Source organism: Rhinopithecus bieti, unplaced genomic scaffold, assembly GCF_001698545.2.
Source record: "Rhinopithecus bieti isolate Rb0 unplaced genomic scaffold, ASM169854v2 scaffold_26504, whole genome shotgun sequence".
NCBI lineage: Eukaryota > Metazoa > Chordata > Mammalia > Primates > Cercopithecidae > Rhinopithecus > Rhinopithecus bieti.
In genome coordinates, this window is record NW_016812891.1 from 203,325 (window position 1) to 224,242 (window position 20,918).

At 39.9% G+C, this 20,918-nt stretch overlaps 1 protein-coding gene and 1 long non-coding RNA gene across 3 annotated transcripts in view; one reads left to right on the top strand and one right to left on the bottom strand.

Moving 5' to 3' along the window:
• Positions 1-7,109, top strand: part of SLC16A10 (solute carrier family 16 member 10) — a 142,304-nt gene extending 135,195 nt beyond the window's left edge. The window contains exons 5-6 of the mRNA XM_017847101.1: positions 1,864-2,092; positions 5,177-7,109. Of these exons, the coding sequence (XP_017702590.1) occupies positions 1,864-2,092; positions 5,177-5,409 (462 nt within the window). The 3' untranslated portion in view covers positions 5,410-7,109. The remainder of the gene's footprint in view (positions 1-1,863; positions 2,093-5,176) is intronic.
• The window catches only part of LOC108512064 (uncharacterized), a 59,781-nt gene that overhangs the window by 16,201 nt on the left and 22,662 nt on the right, over positions 1-20,918 (bottom strand). For both annotated transcript variants that reach the window (XR_001880485.1, XR_001880484.1), the window contains exons 2-3: positions 11,252-11,373; positions 7,812-7,885 (exon numbers count right to left, since the gene is read on the bottom strand). This is a non-coding gene — a long non-coding RNA (uncharacterized LOC108512064). The remainder of the gene's footprint in view (positions 1-7,811; positions 7,886-11,251; positions 11,374-20,918) is intronic.

Sequence of the window (20,918 nt, forward strand, 5' to 3'; positions counted from 1 at the left end):
TATATTTAGAAGAGACGGGAATTCACCGTGTTAGCCCTTATAGTCTTGAGCTCCTGACCTCCTGATCCGCCCGCCTCGGCCTCCCAAAGTGCTGGGATTACAGGTCCAGTTGGCCAACTCATATTCTTAAACTAATCATAATTTTACCATAAGACCATATTTTAGTGATTGAAGAAAAAAATGTACCGAACTGTATGATATGATGGTGTCAAAAAGAACTAACCCAATATGAAACATTTTTCAAGAGCATGTTTCCTATTTTGATGTCAGTGGACCACTTGTGTTAAAGTTGTGAAAACCAACACTCCTGAATTCCACCCAGAACTCACACTCTGCACCTTCAGAGATCCTCAGATTGTGAGTGGCTGCCCTGAGGCGTACTACCAACCTCCGGCTTCTGTAGGTCTATGGAAAAACAGAACCGATGAAGACAGTGATGCATACAGCTGCTTTATCTGGTCTCTCCTTCCTCACTGTTATTGGAGGGCACTTTCCAGGCACAGTTCTGTTGACGGCCTGCTGCTGCCCACGTGGACCATGGGTTCCGGGATGGCTCCATCTTCTGTGCTTTGGGCACATTACTTAACCTCTCCCAGCATCGCTATCTTCATCAGCGATAACATTAGTAACCACCTCATAAAGTTGTTAGGAGGATCACCAGTGAGATAATCAATGTAAAGCTTACAACAGTGCTTGGCACTTAGTAAACACTAAATAAATGATAGTTGCCATTATATGCATACTTTTAAAAAACCTGATGCTTTTAAAAACATTTTTTCTGCTGACTAGTGAATTGTTCAGTTTTAAAACGTTCTGTGCCTTTAAAAAGTTATTAAATTAACTGTTTCCTCCTTTTTTGTACCCATCATACTTTGAATATATAACTACAGCAGCATATAAACACTTCACTTGCACTTACGTATTTAAATGTCCATCTTTCCATAACCCAAGGATAGGAACGAAGTCTTACTCATTGTTGAAATCTCTCGTACATAGCACAGTGCCTACCAAATACTAGGCAAAATCAGGTGTTCGATTCTATTAACTACCCTAACACTGAAATGAAAGTGTTCAATGGCTCAAAATAAGTATAACAAGCCTTAACTCTGGGGTACTTAAATTTATAATGTCTGCCAGTGAAGTATATATAGTTTTAAAGGTTAAAAAAAAATCAAGTGTTTAATGAATTTGAGCTGATTGAGCACTGACCAGATACAGGATCCTTAAACTTCATAATATCTAGTCCAAAGATGATTTTTTTTTTTTTTTTTTTTTTTTTTTTTTTGGTACAGATTCTGACTTCAAGGGGTTTGCAGGCTGGGAGGGAAAGTAAATATATAAAAGTCATTTTGGCTGGGCGGTGTGGCTCATGCCTGTAATCCCAGCACTTGGGAGGCTGAGGCAGGCAGATTACTGGAGGTCAGGAGTTCAAGACCAGCCTGGCCAACATGGTGAAGCCCCGTCTCTACTAAAAATACAAAAATTAGCCAGACGTGGTGGTGCTTGCCTGTAGTCCCAGCTACTCAGGAGGCTAAGGCAGAAGAATTGCTTGAACCTGGAAAGTGGAGGTTATAATGAGCCGAGATCACACCACTGGACTCCAGCCTGGGCAACAGAGAGAGACTCCGGCTCAAAACAAAAAGTTATTTTCTTCTTGTCCCGTAGTGGAAATATTAAGAAAGTGCTAGGGGAACTCGAAGGAGATGATTATAGGAGTTGATTAGGTATGTAAAATCAAAGTGAATGGGGCAGTGGCAGGGGGAAAGGGGAACCAGTAATGACTTAGAAGTCCTAAGCATGTTGCATGGTGATTGTGACGTTCACTTCCTTTGAGTGGAGCTGACGGTGTGGTGTCCATCCTAGGTACTCTCCTTTTTCTTCATTGGTCTGATGTCCATGATGATTCCTCTGTGTAGCATCTTTGGGGCCCTCATTGCTGTGTGTCTCATCATGGGTCTCTTCGATGGATGCTTCATTTCCATTATGGCTCCCATAGCCTTTGAGTTGGTTGGTGCCCAGGATGTCTCCCAAGCAATTGGATTTCTGCTCGGATTTATGTCTATACCCATGACTGTTGGCCCACCCATTGCAGGTAAATATAATGATTCTCCAGTAATTATATTAATCCATAGTATTTTCTACTTCAGGTCTTAATTGAGTCTCACTTATATGTAAAACGTATTACAGGTTATTGATTACTGGTCTTTTGCTTTCATGTGTGCCTTACCGGTAACTGGTAACATTTTTAATAAGACTAGCTATAAACGGTATGTCGAAAAAGTTTGCTGAAAAGTCCCTCTTGTCCTTACTGGCAGCTAAACCACTGAATAAAATATGTAACAGTGGGCCAGGCGCAGTGACTCACACCTGCAATAGCAGCACTCTGGGAGGCTGAGGCGGGAAGATCACCTGAGCTCAGGAGCTTGAGACCAGCCTGGGCAACATAGTGAGATACTATCTCTACAAAAAATAAAAAATAAAAACATTAGCCAAGCATGGTGGCATGCATCTGCAGTCCCGGACGCACAGGAGGCTGAGGTGGGAGGATTGCTTGAGCCCAGAGGTCAAGGCTGCAGTGAGCTGTGATCATACCACTGTACCCCAGCCTGGGCAAAACCCTATTAAAAAAAAAAAAAAAAAAAAGAGATGAAGATTCTGGAAGATTTCTAAATATGTCAGCTTTTGGTAAGAGATCATACATCCCCCTGAGGAGTAGTTGATGAAAAATAACATAATAGAAAAAAACCAAATGCCCGTAAATAGCTAATTGGGTAAGCAAAATGTGGAATATCTGCAGTGCAATATTATTCAGCCATAAAAAGGAGTAAAGTACAGAACTGATGCTACCAGGTGAATGGACCTCAAGAACATTATACTAAGTGAAAGAAGCCAGACATAGAAGGTGACATGGCTGGGCATGGTGGCTCACACCTGTAATCCCAGCACTTTGAGAGGCCAAGGCAGGAGGATCATTTGAGCTCAGGAGTTCCAGACTAGCTTGGGCAACATAGCAAGACCTTGTCTCTACTAAAAATAAAAAAAATTAGCCTGGCGTGGTGGCACATACTAATAGTAGTGTAATCCCACCAACTCCAGAGGTGAGAGGATCTCTTGCACCTGGGAGATCAAGTCTGCAGAGCCGTGAGAGCACCACTGCACTCCAGCCTGGGTGACAGAGTGAGACCCTGTCTCACTCTAAAAGGTCGTATATCGTATGATTTATTTCATGTGAAATGTCCAAAATAGGTAAATAAATACAGATAGAAAACAGATTGGTGATTGCCAGGGGCTGGAGAGAAAGAGGATTGGGAAGTAACTACTTAATTGGGATGAAGTGTCCTTTTGGCACGATGAAAATATTTTGGAATAGAAGCGGTGGGTGCACAACATTGTGTATGTGCTAAATGCCACTGAATTGTTCACTTTCAAATGGTTAATTCTATCTCATGTGAATTCCACCTCTAGAAATTCTCTGAATGATACTATAAAGATGTCTCATGTTCAGTATTACTTGGGTGCCTGTGTCAATTAGTATTAGAAGATTCAATATAAATATGATAAAATGTAAATGTATGTACTGTCATCTGTGTTTGGCACATGAGACGCTTAGTGAAGGTTTAGCTCAATGCATTCTTATATCCTGAACTGCATTCCTAGTCATGAATCAAGCAAGCTGAGTTACTACTGAGCAGACCAAACACAGTTTAAGTTCAAAAGGTCACGGTCTCCCTGTAGGAGAATCCTCCATTCCTCCTTCTCTCCCGCAGCTAATATACTGTTCACTCTTCTTATTATACCCTACAAGCTTAGTTTTACAGTTTCTAAGTCCACAGCAGATTTTATATAAGCAGCACTCTAGTAGTAAATAGTTTTGCTACCAGAAGTGACAGTTAACAGAGCAAGAATAAGGGAGGTAACAGGAAACTTCTGAAGCAGGCAGAACACCACCACACAGCACCTGGCAGCAGAAAGCTGCTGGCTCACCAGGAGGCTCTGAGGACATCATAGTATTACAGCAGAACATAATCATGAGTGTTCATAAGGAGGAAGAGTTCAGTTATGTATGGAATGGTCTGATTCCAAAGATAGAAAACTTGTGCATTTACAGATACTGTCTATTTTATTTATGCAGAATGGATATACACATTTTTATGTGTTGGTACTTAATTAGACAAATGGTCAGCTATTTATTTAACAAAGTCAGATAGATATTTAGTATAGTATGTTCCCTGGACATTTTAGATAACTTAGGTTGTATAAGTTATAAAAGTTTAAAAACACTAAGATAACTTTTAAAACCATGAGTCCTGGAATTTGTTAGAGAAATTGGAAATGTTGAGTACCCTAAATAATAGTTTTCAGAAGCAGAACCCAAATATAGAATGCCATTAATAATTCTTATATACTTATATTTTCTTCCAGGTACTTACAAACCTTAGTCTCTTTCCAAAATGTATTTAATAACCTAACTTTCATCCACATTATTAAATTTACAATTTTTCTCAATTTTGAATTATAATGTTAAATAGTTTCATGTTATTTCATAAAAACCAAATAGACCAAAGAGTAGTTTGAAAGCTGGGCATGGTGGCTCATGCCTGTAATCCTAGCATTTTGGGAGGCTGAGGTGGGAGGATTGCTTTAGCCCAGGAGCTTAAGACCAGCCTGGGCAATGTGACAAAACCTCATCTCTACAAAACATATAAAAATTAGCCAGGCATGGTAGCATGCACCTGTAGTCCCAGCTACTCAAGAGGCTGAGCTGGGAGGATCAGTTGAGCTTGGGAAGTCAAGTCCTGCAGTGAGCCGTGATTATGCCACCATACTCCAGCCTGGGTGACACAGTGAGACCCTGTCTCAAAAAAAAAAAAAAAAAAAAAAGTCTGCCTTTCCAGCTTTTCAAGTAATGTCTTGGTATGAAAATCCAGAGGCCTGTACTTTATGACAACGTTAAATATATGAGATCTTTTTTTTTCTATCAATAGGTTTATATTTCAGAATCTGTTTCCTTGTAAAAAAAAAAAAAAAAAAAAAAAAAGCTCTGATAGTCTGGAGATGTTTGCACCAGTCCTGTGGAGGTGAAATTAGGCTGGGACTAGGCCATCCCTGTGACTGATCTAGACCCCCTACAGAGCCACACTTGTTCTCCCTTGGTGACAGCTTTTTCCCTTCTCAGGGTTACTTCGTGACAAGCTGGGCTCCTATGATGTGGCATTCTACCTTGCTGGAGTCCCTCCCCTTATTGGAGGTGCTGTGCTTTGTTTTATCCCATGGATCCATAGTAAGAAGCAAAGAGAGATCAGTAAAACCACTGGAAAAGAAAAGATGGAGAAAATGTTGGAAAACCAGAACTCTCTGCTGTCAAGTTCATCTGGAGTGTTCAAGAAAGAATCTGACTCTATTATTTAATATCTTACATACCTCCACCAGACTGGACTTGCTTTTTGAATTTTAAGCAAGTTTCCTTTCCTTTTATACGAATTGCAAATTTCATATTTTTTTAATCACATCCTAGGAATAGCACAATAATTGGGAAATAGAACCCTTATCACTGCAAGAACCATTTTCTGCCACTGAATATCTCTGATCTTTCCATGAGTCTGAGGGCAGAGACTCTGGTATATGAAAACATGTCTGAAAGTCACATATTGTGAAAATTTGAAGCTATCTCAGTAAAAAGCAACTTTGGAAACTGTGAATGATCTTTAGCTTGTACAAATATTTAAAAATACCTCAAGCTATACTGAAAGGGTTGCAGTTTGGTTAGGAGTGGAAACATTTTGTTTGTTAATGATGTCTTCAGTTCTGGTACCTCTGTTTTACTTTCTTATGCTCTTTGGAAACTTTTTGCAAAATTTAAGCCTGGGTTCTAGGTAATACCAGATCTACTTAAACCTCCAGTTTGTGTTAAAGTTGCTTTCCTGCTGTTAAATAAGCTATGATATTAAGATATTCTGACTTGCTCCAGTGTCAAGGGATCTTCTGGGAGCAGGTGCTACCAATGTGTTCAGAATCAATACGTGAAATGAAAAGGATCCTCTTCAGGAGGATCCTGAGCTGTTCAGAAATCATTTAAGTTTACAGCATTGTTCCCTTTGCGTTTGCAGTGTGTTTTACTCAAGTAGCCAGAAACACCCTACGTTTCTGAATTGTTTAAATTGTAACAATAAAGTAAAATAGAATGCATGAAAGATATTCTGGCAATTGTAACTTAGAAATCTTCTGACTTCCAGATTTGTTAGCCCTAGAACCTGATATTTAAACAAAGTCTTACTTAGCAGTTATCAAGTGGCAGTTATAGGCAGAAATTGGTGGAGGCCGGAGGATGGGGAGGGGGGCAAAACCCTTTATATTTGTGAAGAAAATATCTGTAGCTGATAGAAATAATTGCTTAAATTGGTTTATGAAATTAATGAGTCTGAAAAGGTTAAAAGCACTTATAAAAAGAACCAAGTCCTACATTTCCAGAACTTTCTGACAAAAATTTTCACTCATATTATGAACACTAGTGTGTTCCCTATGAACTTTCCCATTATATTTTTGCTATTTATATACAGATTATCATAAGAAAGCTTTCAGTTTGAGGACCAAAAATTAAAACCAAAGTCATGCTGTGACCCATACTCATTCACAAAAACAAGAACACTTTCCTATATCCCTAAAATTATGCTTTAGTGCTTGAGACCTTTAAAAGGTAGTGCTTTTCATCGTGAAGACATTCAGCAACTTACTGTGTCATACACGCAGTTGTACCTTACCACTTCTAATAGTTTCATGTTTCATATTCAGGGGACTTAGATAATTTGCCTGTGAAAAAAAATCTACATTTTGACCATACTACCTTTTCATGTTCTTATAAGTTTTTAGAAAATGATTTCATTCACTCATGTCCAGTTATATAAAATGTTACTTTCTCATTTTTGAGAAGTTCAACAAAACATACAACTAAGACCAATCATCAAACCCACTATTATAAATGTTCATTTTGGCTGGGTAAGGTGGCTCATGCCTAAAATCTCAGCACTTTGGGAGGCTGAGGAGGGAAGATCGCTTGAGCCCAGGAGTTTGAGACCGGTTTGGGCAACATAGCAAGATCCTGTCTCTACTAAAAATAAAAAAAATTAGGCCAAGTGTGGCGGCTCATGCCTGTAATCCTAGCACTTTGGCAGTCCAAGGCAGGGGGATCACTTGAGCCCAGAAGTTCAAGACCAGCTTGGGTAACATGAGACCTTGTCTCTACAAAATATTTAAAAATTAGCCAGGCATGATGGTGCCCACCTGCAGCCCCAGCTACTCAGAAGCTGAGGTAGTGGAAGGATTGCTCAAGCCTAAGAGATGGAGGCTGCAGTGAGCTATGCCACTGTACTCTAGCCTGTTCAACTGAGCAGGACCCAGTCTGTAAAAGAAAATAAAAAACAAAAACTGTTAATTTTTTTAAAAGTTTTAGGCCGGGCGCAGTGACTCACACCTGTAATCCCAGTACTTTGGGAGGCAGAGGCAGGTGGATCACGAGGTCAGGAGTTTGAGACCAGCCTGGCCAATGTGGTGAAACCCCGTCTCTACTAAAAATAAAAAAATTAGCTGGGTGTGGTGACGTGTGCCTGTAGTCCCAGCTACTTGGGAGGCTGAGGCAGGAGAATGGCGTGAACCCAGGAGGTGGTGCTTGCAGTGAGCAGAGATCACGCCACTGCACTCCAGCCTGAGCGATACAGTGAGATTCAGTCTCAAAAAAAAAAAAAGTTTTAGCACAGACTCCCCTTAAAACACCTTCTCCCCAATTTCATAGAAAGTAATTCAAAATGAAAACTTACCTCTGTAAAGACCTCTACAATGTTTTTTTTTTCTTCAAAATTTGGCTGATTTTAGGAAAAAAGATAATCTGAAACTAAAAGAAATTGCTTGGTTAGTTTCCATATTAAAATAGCAGTGACTTAAGTATATATAATATAACTTAGATCTCAGCATATGTATTTGTATATTAAACTTCACATACGTAGTTTTCAGTTTAATGGAATGAATCAGACTGGATTATAACACTGAAAAAGCTCTATTGTCAAAGACTCATATGGAGAATACTCTGCTATAATAATATAAAATTAAGAAAAAGTATAAAGGTAAGATGCTAAATTCCATAAATACATATTTAATACTATTTGTGGGAAAAGATTTAAAGTTTAAAATACACAAAGAAAATGAAAATACTAATATAAAATTTGTGGTTTAATCTAGTCAAACTAAGTCCTAATTTCTGAATGAAGTGTTACTGCTGCAAAAATGTGACCTGATAAGCCTAATTTTTTTGTGTTCAATCGAGACATGTTTCTGAGAGTCTGAAAAGAATACAGAGTCAAAACTCTGCTTTTATCTCCTCATCCTGTTTTTGATAAGACTCAGAAAATTCTCAAATTCAAAAGGTTCTGGCATTTGAGGCCAAGAAAAGTATGAAAGGGAGTAACATTCCTTGTTATAGAAACTCGATTGGATAATAATGTATCAGATGGCCAAGAAACTTCCAGAAACATTTTGGTTAAATTTGATTGCCATGGATATTGCTGGGATCCATCCATTTAAGCAGTAATATACCACCCAGATTATTGATACTTTATGCAAGATGTGTTCATCCCTATGATCATATTTACAATGCTTATTCCATAGCCCTGCTATAAGACTTGTAATTTCCACTGAAAATTGCATAATTCCTGATTAAGATTCAAATTCTAGCCGGGCACGGTGGCTCACACCTGTAATCTCAGCACTTTGGGAGGCCGAGGCGGGCGGATTGCCTGAGTTCAGGAGTTCGCAACCAGCGTGGGAAACACGGTGAAACCCCGTCTCTACTAAAATACAAAAAATTAGCCAGGCATGGCGGTGGGTGCCTGTAGTCCCAGTTATTCGGGAGGCTGAGGCAGGAGAAGAACCTGGGAAGCAGAGGTGGCAGTGAGCTGAGATTGTGCCACTGCACTCCAGCCTGGGGCACAGAGCGAGACTCTGTCTCAAAAAAAAAAAAAAAAAAAGTAAAAGTACACATCGTGTAAAAGCAATTTACTTCGGATGATTCTAATCCTTTTAGCTGCATTTAAGAATATTTTAATTTATAGCAATGTTACTCTAAATTGGCCTATGTCCAGATGACTTTTGACATTAAATCAGTGGAAAACTGAATAGAAAATATGACATGAGATTGTCGGGGGAAGGCAACCTATAGCATGGGTGGCTCTGAGGAGTTCCTGGTGGTGCACTTTCAAGCCCTTTCTTATGTACCTTTTGTCTTACTCTTCTTACATTATTCTTATCCTCATCATTTTTTCATTGCCCTTTACTTCCTCCTATCCTTCGAAAACCTCCTGAAGAGTTCATTAACATCCATGCTTAGCTCCACTGGTTGCGTGGCTGCACTTCCTACTGATCCCTGCCGTTTCACTGAATGGATCCCCACCCAATTTCATGTATCCTGGAGAATGGTTTTCTCTCAGTCTTCAACTTAGTTCTAATAGTCTACATTGAATTTAATTTTAAATCACATGACTAAAATATTTAAGGGAAGAAATAAATTTCATAAAAATTAGTGTCTTTTATGCTAACATTTGAAACTTTATTTAAAATTTTAAGGTAAATGCTTCGAGAAAAAAAAAAAAACCTTGCCAAGTCCTTAGCATATTTTCAGAGAGTGTAATTTTTTACTTTGATTTCCAGTTTCACTAAGGTTTCATTAAATCTTAGTCCTGAGAGCCCAGCATGAAGGGTGACTGGGAATGTAGTGTGCCTCTCTGATGCAGTTCCTAATGACTGTTCTTCAGGAACCTTCCTTAGGTTGGGTTACATTGTCTGGTGAATGGTGTTAGAATACATTCCCAGAGTTTAGAGATACGAGTGGAAATGCATAAGCTAATTAGCTCCAATTTTATAATATGTCAACAATTTAAACTAGTATTTAAAACTTTTTAGGAAGTCTCTAACACTGAAAAAAGGTATTGTTGCTGGTATAAACATTAAGGAGCAACTTTTACGTTAGGTCAAAGATTGTTGCTTTTCTGGTGTGTTGTCTTAAAAGAGAAGGAAATGAAACTATTACCTTCTTTTACATCTATATGTTTTATAATTTAAAAGGCAAGTAGTATCTTGGCGAATGAGAAATGCATCATCCCTAACAATTTAATTAAGCCTTAAAAAGACAAGCTTTTTGTCTTGTTATGAAAACAAAAGGCAATTTGTCATTCATAATGGTAATGTGGAATAATACATCATAGAAGGAAGACTTGCTACTTTACTGACTTAATCATTAGTTCTAAGGCTATGTGTGGGGGCCCACGCCTGTAATCCCAGCACTTTGGGAGTCCAAGGCGATAGGATCGCCAGAGCCCAGGGTTCAAGACTCAGCCTGGGCAACATAGTGAGATTTTATTTCTACAAAAAAAATTTAGCCAGCTTGGTGGCACATGCCTGTAGTCCCAGCTACTCAGGAGGCTGAGACAGGAGGATTGCTTGAGCATAGCAGGTCAAGGCTGCAGTGAGCCATGGTTGTACCACTGCACTCCAGCCTGGGTGACAAAATGAGACCTTGTCTAAGAAAAGAAAAAAAAATTAGTTCTACTCTACTATACATGCTGATTTTTGTTGATAGCTTGGTCTAAAAAGACTGTCTAGAGCTGAATTTAAGAATGGTTCCAGGGGCAAATAATAACAAGGTAGACAGATAGGCCCTGGGCTCACTATACTTTCATAGCCATGACATGTTTATTATTAGTTGGCAGAGATTAATGCCTTGTGGTATAAATATACTATAGAGCAATAGGTCACGATTCTTAAGAACAAAGGGCTGAATGCTCACAGTTAAGTGTGAAGCTTGCATAAATGTCAGAACCACAATTATGGACCTGTCATCAATGTGCATTTTATCAGATGATGACTCCTGAGACAGTAAACACCCATGGAAAATTCATTACATCTTTGAATCACTCAGAAAAACCTGGAAACTTAGGACGTAGTTTACTTAGCTCGCCTTTTTAAAAATTATCAAATTTTAAATCATAAACTTCGTCTTCACTACCACACATTCAAGGGCACCTCTTTTAAAGTTCAATGTACCATACTAAAGGGGTGCAATCTTGCTTTCTGGGGAAATAAAATTCCCCATGGTACTATATTCCTGACAGATATAAAATAACAGGAGGCTACCTCATTTTTGAAATAGATTTCAATATTTTTATTAGTAAGTTGGAAAGACAGTAAGAACAAAATAAAACCTAAGTACCTGATGACACCCACTTGATCATGACAATTCATCTACCTCCGCTTTCCGTGTCCAGCTGAAAGCCCAGCTAAAAGCGCAGCTGAATCAACTCCTGCTTCATCAAAAGGGAGCTAATGGTGATTCTAGGATTAAAAAGCAAGGGGGTGTAAAATGTTAGTAGGGTCAAAGTATCAGTAAAATTTCTTAAGTGCTTTGTTCTGATAAATGGTTGTAAAAGTAACGAAAAAGGAATAACAACTAATATGGCCTGTGGATCTGACAAAGAAAAACCTGAAGAAATTCAGAATCTAGATACGCTTAGATCCTAAAGTAGACCCACTTAGATTCTAATGAACACTTACAATGCTTCGCCAGTGGCTTTTCGAATTACACTGGAAGCTTGATTATGAAAAAGTTCTGTTTTCATTGGCAAGAGGGTAGATAATCAGTGATGTACAGATTGTACAGCTGTGCCTGAACCTTACAACTTACACATTAAACTCCTGTAAGAGACACTCCTTCCTAGTAGAACAAGGACTGGGACAATGAATTTTTGACTCACTGGAGTTTTTTAAAATGCTGTTCTTGAGTGTGGCAATAGTGTAGGAGTTAACCCAGTCTACCTAAAGAAGTTGCTTTGCCTTTCAACATGAGTGCTTTAAGAAGAGGATTTTGGAGTTGAATGTCCCTAAACATGTATGCGATAGGAACTACCAGTATAAAATAACACTGAGAACTCAAATTAGATCTGTGATACTATTGTGGAGCCTGATGTATGACTTTTATTCTTTACTAGATATTTTTCAGTATCTGTCATTAGAAGAGTCCGTTTGTTAAATATTTTAAATGTGTAAACGCATAAAACCTTTCTACTGTGATCTCCCGTAATGAGTCCAAGTATCTTTCATAATTCAGTCTATATTGAAATGTTATTTCAGGAATGGAGGGCTTGTTATTAATAGTGCTGGGCCGGGCACGGTGACTCATGCCTGTAATCCCAGCACTTTGGGAGGCCGAGGCGGGTGAATCACCTGAAGTCGAGAGTTGGAGACCAGCCTGACCAACACGGAGAAACCCTGTCTCTGCCAAAAATACAAAATTAGTCGGGCGTGGTGGCTCCATGCTGTAATCCTAGTTACTCGAGAGGCTGAGGCAGGAGAATGGCGTGAACCTGGGAGGCGGAGCTTGCAGTGAGCCGAGATCGCGCCACTGCACTCCAGCTTGGGCGACAAGAGCAAAACGCTGTCTCAAAAGAAAAAAAAAAAAAGTGCTGTATTTTGACCCTGGACTATGAACAGACTGTATAGTTGGTGCCTCTTTTTTTTTCTACCAAAGATTATTAAATCAAGATTGGTGCTATACTTCATGTTCCTTTCAAAATTATTTTTCTTTTAAAAATATTAATATACAGCCAGACGCGAGGGCTCACGTCTGTGATCCCAGCACTTTGGGAGGCCGAGGCGGGCGGATCACGAGGTCAGGAGATTGAGACCATCCTGGCTAACATGGTGAAACCCCGTCTCTACTGAAAATATAAAAAAAATTAGCCGGGCGTGGTGGCGGACGCCTGTAGTCCCAGCTGCTCAGGAGGCTGAGGCAGGAGAATGGCGCGAACCCGGGAGGTGGAGCTTGCAGTGAGCTGAAATCTGGCCACTGCCCTCCAGCCTGGGCGACAGAGCAAGACTCTGTCTCAAAAAAAAAAAAAAAAAAAAATTAATATACAACCCAATAGAAAATGTATACATACATGACTGAGGAAAAAAGCTCACCTATACAGTGATTATTGAGTTCCAGTATATACTTAGAAGTATGCAGTTTTTGTTAACATGTAAGGCTTTAAATTATGAAACTCACAAGAAAATGATCACCAAATGAGAACGTTCCAATGAACACAACCTCCCAAGATAATAACTTTAAAGAAAAAGTCCCTTGTCAATGTTTCTAACACAAAGTGAGCGACTCAAATATATTCTGTAACTTTGAGGCAATGTGAAAAAAATTATATATAATTGCTTCCTATTGAGCTTGCTTATGCAGACATTTGGACATTTGAAGCTATTTTGCAATTTTCAGGCTAAAATCAGAGTTTTGAGAGTCATCAATCTTAAAACATAACTGTGCAAGTAACTCATTATCCATGTTTTAAGATTTAACATAAACAATAAGTACTACCGCTGGGTCAGTGTCAGCAAATCTCAGATCTATGATTTATCAAGCACCATCGTTGGTCTGATTGTGTAACACTTACGTAAAATTACATATGGGTCTCCTTGGCCAGGCGCTGTGGCTCACACCTGTAATCCCAACACTTTGGGAGGCCGAGGCAGGCGGATTGCTCAAGGCCAGGAGTTTGAGACATAAGGGTCTCCTTAATGTTCTGTAGGTAGGATTCAGATGAATTGAGAATGACAGGTCTTTCTTCTCTTTTTCTTTTCCTTTTTCTCTTTCTTTCTCTTTCTTTTCTTTACTTTTCCTTTCTCTCTTCTCTTTTCTTTTCTTTTTTGGAGTCTCGCTCTAATGCCAGGCTCCAGTGCAGTGGCACGATCTCAGCTCACTGCAACCTCCGCCTCCTGGGCTCAAGTGATTCTTGTGCCTCAGTCTTCTGAGCAGCTGGGACTACAGGTGGCCACTGCCACACCAGCTAATTTTGTATTTTTAGTGGAGATGGGGTTTCACCATGTTGGCCAGACGAGCCTTAAGTGATCCACCCCTCTCAGCCTCCCAAAGTGCTGGAATTACAGGAATGAGCCACCATGCCCAGCTAGAGAATGACAGGTTTCAGTTGAATTCTTCTCTCTTTTAAAGACCCTGACTTAAAATCCAGTATACTGGATTTGCTCTGGTAACTAATGATAATACTTTTCTATGTTAACATGAGTTATATTTGGAAGAGAGAATGGAAGCTTGCTAATCAGAAGTTACATTAGAGTGAGATTAAGCATCACTCTAATAATAACTTCTGATGTAACTTAATGTGGTTTGAGATGTGTAAGATTGTAAAGGCATTGCACAATGCTTGATAAAAGTTGCATTTTGCTTTTTTTCTTCCACCAGTTTATTTTAGCCTTAAAGTTATAGCTACAACAAACTGAACCTTGTAGTATTACTAAGAGAGAGTGTGGATATTTTAAGTATCTCCTAGTATAATATGACATTGTTCATGTGGACTTATTTTAATGTTTATTTGAAAATTACTTTTTAAATTATTTTGTATATTTGAAAGTTAGAAAAACATACTTTATCTTAGACATCAAAGCCAAATTATTCCAAGTGTATGCTATACACCGCAGTGTGGCTCTGCTTCTCTCCCTACCTACACCGGGGCCATTTTTGGCACAATAGTTGTTCAAATGTAGATCATTATGCTGAATGATCATGCTGGATTTGACCAGTATGCAGTATTTTAGTACTTTTTAAAAAATGTATGTTTCTTTTTGAAGGCTACAATTTACAATTTTTTTTATAATGTGCAATTTAATATAGATAACCCAAACCTTTTTAATGAAAAGATCTTTACAATGGCTTGGAGGATAATGTGATACTCTCAGTAAATGCAATAAAAACGTTTTAGCAAATTCCTATAAGGCTTTATGATTATGTTTATGGAATTCTCTGGAGGGTGGGGGAAGGGAAATTACTGAAATGAAGGAAATAGTTTGTGTTGAATAAAAGAAATAAGCTGTGTGCTTTTTACATTGCATATCTGTATTCTGCATGCATTTGGGTATTGCTATTTCCCCAGAGCAGCAAGGGAACAGGGATAGAAATGATCCAAAAGCTTTAGACAGTCTAAAAACCATTTATATTTGATGCTTACTTCTTTTTGTAGCTGACTTACATTACCATTTTCTTACATTGATTAAACTTATCAAATTCAGATGATACTCAGTGAGCTTCGACTGATCGACAATTTTAGGGGATAGTCAAGAACCAGGCTGGAAATGTACAAAGCAGTCCCATTACTGTGGATTGCTTGCTTGGATAAAAACTGACTCTGGCATCAGAAGATGTTTATGATTTGATGAGCCTTAACTACAAAGCAAATCATTATTTATGTTTAATAGTACTAATGAGATTTAATACATTAAACTCAAGAACTTGGCATTTGTGATATGTCATTTAATCCAAAAAGTATTTACATGTCAGAATGTGCAGGCCATGAGAAGACCTTTGAGGGAACTGAGGAGAGAATAGATGCGATCAATTGTTACTGATGTTAAACAGTATAACATTCATTCTCCTGAGGAAATTTTTTTTTTTTTTTTTGAGATGGAGTTTCGCTCTTGTCACCCAGGCTGGAGTGCAATGGTGTGATCTTGGCTCACTGCAACCTCTGCCTCCCGGATTCAAGTGATACTCCTGTCTCAGCCTCCCAAGAAGCTGAGATTATAGATGCCCATCACCACGCCCGGCTAATTTCTACATTTTTAGCAGAGAGGGGGTTTCACCATGTTGGCCAGGGTGGTCTCGAACTCCTGACCTCAGGTGATCCATCAACCTTGGCCTCCTAAAGTGTGGGATTACAGGCATGAGCCACCACGCCCGGCTAGAAAATAATTTTTATAGAAAAAAACAGAAGAATCCTAATTTATACAGAAAACCCAATTTAAGAGACATACCAATTATCATAGTATCAGCCTTTTAGGACTGAAAGTTCTCTTCTCAGAGTCTCCTATAGATGAACCTAATACTTTTAAATTCAGGAGTTCTTTTTATAAATCTTTGAATCAGAGTCACCAGTGTTTTCTTCCAGAGATAGGAAGCTCACCAGCCTACATGGTGGTCCCCTCCACAGCTGGGCCCTCTGCTTCTCTTTCTTACCCCATCCAGCTCCACCACCTTCTAGTGTCCGTGTCACAGTCATCTGTGGACCCGCTTGGTCATTCTCATATTATCCATCTGTTACTCCAGCAAATGGCTTTTGGTTCAAGGCTCAGTATTCATGGGGAGCAACTTTATTTCCACTAATTTAACAGAGGCACTTGGAGCCTTGTCATCTCTGGAAATGGCTTCATCTTTGAAATCTTAAATACCAATACTCCTGCCTCTTACCAAAACTTCCCAGGTCTTTCCAGTTTTTACTTTGTTTCCTCCCTAATCCTAACCCTAGGATCTACAAAACCGCAACCCCGCCCCCACCACCCCACAGTACTCCGCTTACTATTGCCCCTATACCGTTCCTTTTCCAAATTAAATACTTCCAGCTTCTCCAACCATTTCTTCTCTTCATATTATCAATTTCCCCCCCTCTATTGGATCATTTCCACCAGCATTCCCATATATACATGCTATTATTTCTCTCATCTTGAAAACAAAAAAGACTTTTTAATTTTGTTATCTTTTTTTTTTTTTTTTGAGATGGAGTCTCACTCTGTCACCCAGACTGGAATACAATGGCGTGGTCTCGGCTCACTGCAACCTCCACCTCCCGGGTTCAAGCTATTCTCCCGCCTCAGCCTCTCAAGTAGCTGGGACTACAGGCACCTGCCATCATGCGGCCAGCTAATTTTTGTATTTTTAGTAGAGACGGGGTTTCACTATGTTGGACAGGCTGGTCTCAAACTCCTGACCTCGTGATCCACCTGCCTCGGCCTCCCAGAGTGCTGAGATTACAGGTGTGAGCCACCGCACCCGGCCTTGTTATCATTTTTTATAGAGACAGGGTCTTGCCATGTTGCTCAGGCTGGTCTTCAACTCCTGGACTCAAGCAATCCTCCCATGTCAGCCTCCCAAAGTGCTGGGGTTACAGGCATGAGCCGCCGTGCCCAGCCTTGCATCACTTTTTTCTATCCATTCACAAAAGACTAAATAACCAAATTCTTTTTCCTGAAAAAATGTGTATTTACTATCTTCCGTTTTATCTTGTGTTCTCTTTTGATTCCACTCTATCAGGATTTTGCCCCTACCACTCCACTGAAACTGCCCTTCTCATCACTAGATTACCACTGACCTCCACAGTCACTAAATCCAATAGTCATTTTTCAGTCCTCATTTTATTTGATTTCTCTAAAGTATTTGGTACAATATATCAATTCCTGATCTCTGAATCAGGCTTCCAGGACACCATACTTGCCTGGTTTTTCTCCTATCTTTCTAGCCGCTGTTTTACTGGGTCCTACTCATCTTCTAACCTCTAAATATTGGGAGGCCATCAGGGCCTAGTTCTTGGACCCCTTCTCTTTTTTATCCCTATTCACTGCCTACATGATCTCGTCCTAGCTCATGCCTTGAATTACTACCTAGATGCTGATGAAGCCCAAACCTCCCCTTTGAACTCCAGAGCCTTCTATCTGCAACCAAACATCTCTTGTTCTGCAAGCAAATCCTACAGGCTCTGCTTCCAAAATATACCAGAATTTCTCCACTTCTCACTATCACCACTGACACCACTTTGATCCAAGTCATCATGTTCTCTTTTGTTCTTTGTTCTTCTACTTCCCCTCAGTCTTTTCTCTACACAGCAGCCAGCATGATCCTGTCAAAACAAGTCAGATGAAATCAGCCCCTTTGCTTCCTGTGGCTCCCTTTATCCCTCACAGAAAACCAAAATCCTTACCATGACCAGCACAGCTTCACCACATGTTCTGGTCCCTCCTACATCTCTGACCTTATCTCCTGCTCTCTCCTGTTTCACTCTGGCCTCTCTCCACTTCCATCCTTGTATCACTGCCCCTGCCTGGGGTGCTCTTTCCCCCGCTATCCTCTTTGATTGCTCCCTTACCTCCTTCAGGTCTACTCGAAAGTCCCCTCTGTGAGGTGAAAGACCTTTACAAGGAAAACTACAAAACACTGCTGAAAGAAATATAGACAACACAAGCAAATGAAAACACATCCCATGCTCATGGATGGGTAGAATCAATATTGTGAAAATGACCATTCTGCCAAAAGCAATCTACAAATTAAATGCAAATCCTATCAAAATACCACCACCATTCTTCACAGAATTAAAAAACAGTCCTAAAATTCATATGGAACCAAAAAAGAGCCTGCATAGCCAAAGGAAGACTAAGAAAAAAAAAAAAATCTGGAGGCATTACAGGCATTACACTACCTGACTTCAAACTACACTAAAAGGCCAGAGTCACCAAAACAGCATGGTACTTGTATAAAAACAGGCATATAGACCAATGGAACAGAATACAGAACCCAGAAATAAAGCCAAATACTTATAGTCAACTGATCTTCAACAAAGCAAAAACGTGAAGTGAGGAAAGGACACCCTATTCAACAAATGGTGCTGGGATACTGGGCAAGCCACATGTAGAAGAATGAAACTGGATTCTGATCCCTCACCTTATACAAAAATCAACTCAAAATGGAAAATCGATCAAAGACTTAAATCTAAGACCCGAAGCCATACAAATTCTAGAAGATAACATTGAAAAAAACATTCTAGACATTGGCTTAGGCAAAGACTTCATGACCAAGAACCCAAAAGCAAACCCAATAAAAACAAAGATAAATAGATGGGACTTAAACTAAGAAGCTTCTGCACAGCAAAAGAAACAAACAGCAAAGTAAACAGACAACTTATAGAGTAGGAGAAAATCTTCGCAATCTATGCATCTGACAAAGGACTAATAGCCAGAATCTACAAGGAACTTAAACCAATCAGCAAGAAAAAAAAATAATAATCCCATCAAAAAGCGGGCTAAGGACAAAATAGACAATATCAAAAGAAGATATACAAATGGCCAAGAAACATGAAAAATGCTCCACATCCTAATGATAGGGCAACGCAAATCAAAACCATGATGTGAAACCACCTTACTCCTGCAAGAATGGCCATAATAACAACAACCAAAAATAAAAAATAAAATAATGGAGTTGGCATGGATGTGGTGAAAAGGGAACACGTTTACACTGTTGGTGGAAAAGTAAACTAGTACAGCCTCTGTGGAAAACAGTGCAGAGATTCCTTAAAGAACTAAAAAAAAATTTACCATTTGATCCAGTAATCCCTCACCTGGGAATCTACCCAGAGGAAAAGAAGTCATTACACAAAAAAGATACTTGCACACGCATGTTTATAGCAGCACAATGCACAACTACAAAAATATGGAACCAGCCTAAATGGCCATCAAGCAACAAGTAGATAAAGAAAACGTGGTCTATATATGCCATGAATACTACTCAGCCATAAAAAGGAACAAAATGATGGCATCTGCAGCAACCTGGATGGAATTGGAGACCATTATTCGAAGTGAAGTAACTCAGGAATGGAAAACCAAATATCATATATTCTCAGTCATAAGTGGGAGCTAAGCAATGAGGACACAAAGGCATAAGAATGATACAATGGACTTTGGGGACTCAGGGCAAAGGGTAAGAGTGGGGTGAGGGATAAAGGACTACACATTTGGTACAGTGTATACTGCTTGGGTGACGGGTGCACCAAAATCTCAGAAATCACACTAAAGTGCTTACTCATGTAACCAAACACCACGTGTTCCCCAAAAACTCCATTGGATCTTTTTTTTCCTTTTTTTTTTGAGACGGCGTCTCACTCCGTTGCCAGGCTGGAGTGCAGTGGCACGATCTCAATTCACTGAAAACTCTGCCTCCTGGGTTCAAGCGATTCTCCTGCCTCAGCCTCCCGAGTAGCTGGGAATACAGGTGTGCACCACCACACCCAGCTAATTTTTGTATTTTTAGTATAGATGGAGTTTCACCATATTGGTCAGGCTGGTCTCAAACTCCCAACCTCAGGTGATCCGCCCACCTTGGCCTCCCAAAGTGCTGGATCACAGGCGTGAGCCACTGCGCCCGGCCACATTTTTTTTTTTTAAGTCTCCTCTATTAAGCCTCCCCGATCATCTAAAATTTAATCCCCTTCCCCAGGCAATTCATATCCCCCTTCCCAACTTAATTTTTTTCTTCTTAGCAGTTATCACTAGCATACCATTTATTTTCTCTCTCTCTTTTTTTTTTTTTTTGAGACAGGGTCTCACTCTGTTACCTAGGCTGGAGTGCAGTGGTGCAATTGTGGCTCACTGCAGCCTCCATCTCCTGGGCTCCAGTGATTCTCCCACCTCAGCCTCCTGAAACGCAGGGACTACAGGTATGTGCCATGCTGGCTAATTTTTTTAATTTTTAATTTTTGGTAGAGATGAGGTCTCACTATGTTGCCCAGGCTAGTCTTGACCTCCTGGCCTCAAGTGATCCTCGCACCTTGACTTCCCAAAGTACTGGGATTATAGGCATGAGCCACTACGGCTGGTCTTATTTATTTATTTTTTGTTTGTTTTTGGGTTTTCCTTGACACAGGGTCACACTCAGTCACCCAGACAAAAGTGCAGTGGTTTGATCACAGCTCACTGCAGCCTCAAACCCCTGGCTTCAAGGGATCCTCCCACCTCAGCCTCCTGAGTAGCTGGCACCACAGGCATGTACCACAAAGCCTGGCTAATTTTTTGACTTTTCGTAGAGACAGAGTTTCACTGTATTGCCCAGGCTGAACTTGACCTACTGGGCTCAAGTGATCCTCTCACCTGGGCCTCCCAAAGTGCTGGGATCCCAGGTATGAACCACCATGCACAGTTTATTTATCTTTATTGTCTCCCCAGCTAGACTGCGAGTTCCACAAAAGTAGAGCTTTTTGTCTGTTTTAGCATTTCATCTCCAACATTTAGAAAAGTGCCTGGCACAGAATAAGTGCTCAACGATGATTTTTTGAATAAATGAATGG